The sequence below is a fragment of the Squalius cephalus genome, assembly GCF_949319135.1.
Source record: "Squalius cephalus genome assembly, chromosome: 20".
Classification (NCBI taxonomy): Eukaryota; Metazoa; Chordata; class Actinopteri; order Cypriniformes; family Leuciscidae; genus Squalius; species Squalius cephalus.
In genome coordinates, this window is record NC_137141.1 from 15,046,207 (window position 1) to 15,050,199 (window position 3,993).

Here is a 3,993-nt window from a genome sequence, read left to right on the forward strand (position 1 = left end):
AATAATTTGTTTATTTAATAACTTTCATTTATATAATAATAAATTAATCAATTCATTGCAATGCCATGACAACCACAGGCAATTATTTTGGTCACGCTTTATATTAGATGTGTTTAATGCACTTACGTTAAATTTAAAGCATTTGACAGTGTACACACACTTATTGGGTTGTTATGAGAAAGACGGTCATAGAACTCAAAATGCATATTTCCAAATAAATGTAATCCATTTCAATTTTAAGCTGAGTACAGAGTGGTTAAGAACGTCTAGTATAAAGCAGGACTGTTATTTACAGCCTCCAAGCAGAATATCTCTGATTCCAATTTTTCATTAATATTTGATGAGTTTAATCAGTCAAGTTGGCATATAGAGTGGTAAAAGGCATGCAAGTAAAACACACTGAACAACTCAAACAGAACAAAATTAAACAAACCATGGCCTTAGTAAGCACTACTCCGGGCAATACTTGCTTTTTCAGGATTAACTATGAAGTAAATAACTTATTTTTACTCCAGCCATTTCTTCTGCTCCTCGCTGAATTTTTTTGCCCATTTTTGTGTTAACTCTAAATAAACTGTAGGTTTATGAGGAAGGTAGTCAAGATACACAGTTTTACCCCATGTCTTGGGGATGGCCTTTTCAATTTGCGTTCCTTCATGCCATTCATTGAAAGAAGTTATAGAGATGATCTGTGGCCTTGCCTCCACAGCCGCATTAAAAGCGTTCTCATAATACTTCCCATTAATGCGGTTCCTTGTATTCTGGGAGTTCCAAGGCCTTATGCTGGTGTCGATATAACCTGGCCCTATACTTGGAATGAATACTAAGTCATTAGAATCACAGAAGGTTTTGATGGATCTCCAGTTGTGATGTGAGGAACCATACGTAAAGCCATTGGTTGCAAAATACGTGTAGAGTCCATCAAATCCAGCAGTCTGTATGTCCTTCTTATGCTTTTCTTCCACAAGAAGAGCAATGAAGATGCCATCATACGGTGTGTCCCTAATGGTCGATATACCATTCGGCTTAAGCAGTTCTGCCCAAACATCTGGAGTTTGTAAGTAGGAGTCATATACATAATACAGTGGAAGAAATTTGCCAGTGCTTGTTTTGTATCTATAAAAAGCAGGATGGTTTCCATACCTGTAAAATGCAATATATAAGTGTTATTAAACACAAATCTGTACATCAATGATAGAATAACTACAGTACATATTATTAAAATGTAACTATTGAATTAGAGAATAATATCATTGCTTTTCTTATGAACAAAATAGCAAAAACAATACTTCTACTTTAAAGTCAGTATGCAACGGAAGTTCTGATTGCCTTTTCTTCCTTATTGTGATATCCGAGTGAAACGGCTTAATGAAAAAGAAAAATTGTAGAGTGGGACTCCATCGGGAATTGATTGGGTCATTGGATAGTTGTGGTTTGCTATTGCTGTGATGTTATATGAGTGCCAGGTTTCCCACCCTTGCACCAAAAAAGTCGTAGATTGAAAACTCAGCACGACACAGGGAATGCATTAAAAATGATCCGGCTACAAGAGAAGCATCTTGCAACTATAGTGTTTCATTAAAGTTGCTATACATTTAATGTTTTAAACAAAATGAGGAATATATTTACATATATATATATATATATATATATATATTTATATTTATATATTTGTTTTTTACTACCTGACAAAAAAAGTCAAAAAATGAATTTAAACACTTTGAAATGTTATTTTACACTTAAAACTTGTTTAAACACATTGTTCCGAACTCAAATATATACATTACATCAATTTTGATATAATATGTTTTAATGAATTACACATTTTTTGAAGCTTTATTTGCCATTGACCCAAACGTAAAAATGTATATTAATCTAGATTTATAAATGTTACTAAAGTATTTTCATTGTAAGCTGATACTCAATACATTTAACTAATGTTAAGAAATTAAAAATGCTCTTTTTATAAATGTTTTTTTTTTTTTAGTAAATTAATAGTGAGAGCTGTATAAAAGACATCAAACGTACCTCTCCACAATATATTTAATATTTTCACGCATATTAGCATCATCTCGTCCTTTATATGGTTCAATGTGAAAAACAACCTGTTAGGGACACACAAAAATGCATTAGACACAAAAGCAAAAGCAAGACTATGAAAAGCAAGACTTCAAACCTTCATCTGTATCTACAACACCTTCAACTGATACTTGTCAGCTGCATCCAGAATCAAAGGCAGCAAGTTATCAATTTCTTCACCATTGTCGTCGTTCATACTACGTGGATACCACGAAACCGCTAGAACACCTGAAATAAGCAAAGCATATTCAGTAGATGGATGGAGCAACTGTAATAAGTAATCATAATATATATTTCAAAGAGGCTTCCCACCAACAGCAGCTGTTCGGAGCTGTCGCATGTGTTCCTCTAAAACTGATGGGTCTCTGGAGCTGTATGGACCCAGTGCAGGGTAGAAATTTGCCCCAATGTCATTAGGAGGCTGGTGTTGTCCTGTGGGATAACCTGAGGCCACTTTGGGGTCCCAGTGTGGTAAGAGTTGATGATCCCAGTGAACAAACTTTCCATCAAACTGAGGGTTCCCATACCATACATAGTAGAAAGCGTGCACATTGTAATTTGGTTCAGGGAAATCTTGCATTTTGTTCAGGCTATCGGGTTTCTCTGCCTGTATCATCTGCGCAGGTTTAGCGGATACAACAACCTTGGTATCTTTTTCCATTTCTCTTGGAGGTGGAATAAGTCTTAATGTAAACTGACTGCCAAAATTGTTATCCTCAGGGCTCAGAGACTTTAAGATGACTGTTATAAGAAACACGACCAAAGCTAAAGCGATAAGTGCACAACATGATTTACGCCTAAACCGTGCCATTACCCTGGAGGTCGGTTAAAGTCCATTCCCCCGAAGATGTTCAGTCAATGGTGGAACAAATATGTTAAGTGAAACTTTCAAGGTTCATTCTTCATCTTTAAGCTTCTGCTGGGAAAAGTAAAAATAAAATGTATTTATATAATTATGAATAAATAATTAAATAAATTATTATTATATTAATAAATAAATAACTTTAAATTAAACTCAGTCTGTAATAAGGCAGTAGGTCATATCAAGGCATCTTGTACACTTAATTGCACAACTTACTTTGACTATACTATAATCATTAACTTTTTAAACTACGCAGATAGACGGGGAATGTTTTGTCTATTAATTTATAGGTCATTCCTACATTGATTTGACGTAACAGCATTTGTGAAAATCATGTATTAACTTAAACGTACTACAGACAATATTAGTATGCTGAAAATGCATGGACATTATTGCTTTTAAATGGTTAGAATCTATTTAAACACTCAACGTAACAAATAAATGAATAAATGCATGGACATTGTTGCATTTAATAGGTTAATCTACCAAAATAACCAACATAACACGTTTTCCATAAAATAAATCAACTATTTGTTTTGTTACAAACAATTCATATTTTTATACCTAACACGGCAACCAGTGAAGACAAAATATAATAGAAAGCAGATATAGGGTACATTTCACCCTGGCACATGTGTAACTAAGACTAAAACACACAATCACATGTTTTATAATAATTACATTTTGAAAATGTGCAGCGTCATCATACCTCTCTTGACAGATATCAAACGACACATCTTGTGAGTGAGAAGAGCATATCTAACGCTTTAATCTAACGCGGAAGTATCAGTGAACAGTATTTTCCTCTGTCCTGTTTATTCCGCAAATGTAGAAACATGCGAGTTATACTGCATTCTCCTGGACGGGAGATGAATTTATGACTCCTACTATGGGAGAAGGCTAAACTCATGAATAATAATTAGGAAGCGTTCACGTTCCTTGGCGAAAGGCCAGTCACGATGCCTGATTAATATTCATGAGCTAAGTCTTCTCCATAGTAGCATTCGTAAATGCGTTGGCTGGAGAGCTGTGAAAATCAACCCGGATTGCGA

At 34.6% G+C, this 3,993-nt stretch overlaps 1 protein-coding gene across 2 annotated transcripts; it reads right to left on the bottom strand.

Moving 5' to 3' along the window:
- manea (mannosidase, endo-alpha) lies at positions 1-3,809 on the bottom strand. Of its 2 annotated transcripts, none has more exons than XM_079853078.1 (5): positions 3,651-3,809; positions 2,392-2,995; positions 2,198-2,307; positions 2,029-2,105; positions 1-1,143 (listed from the first exon to the last, which is right to left on the bottom strand). In XM_079853078.1, the coding sequence occupies exons 2-5, from the start codon at positions 2,888-2,890 to the stop codon at positions 507-509; spliced, it is 1,323 nt and encodes a 440-aa protein (XP_079709204.1). In that variant the 5' UTR covers positions 2,891-2,995; positions 3,651-3,809; the 3' UTR covers positions 1-506. The 2 variants fall into 2 exon arrangements, with proteins under 2 accessions (XP_079709204.1, XP_079709205.1); XM_079853079.1 differs by having other exon boundaries at positions 90-1,143; positions 2,392-2,998; positions 3,651-3,765.
- Between the last annotated feature and the right edge of the window lie 184 nt (positions 3,810-3,993).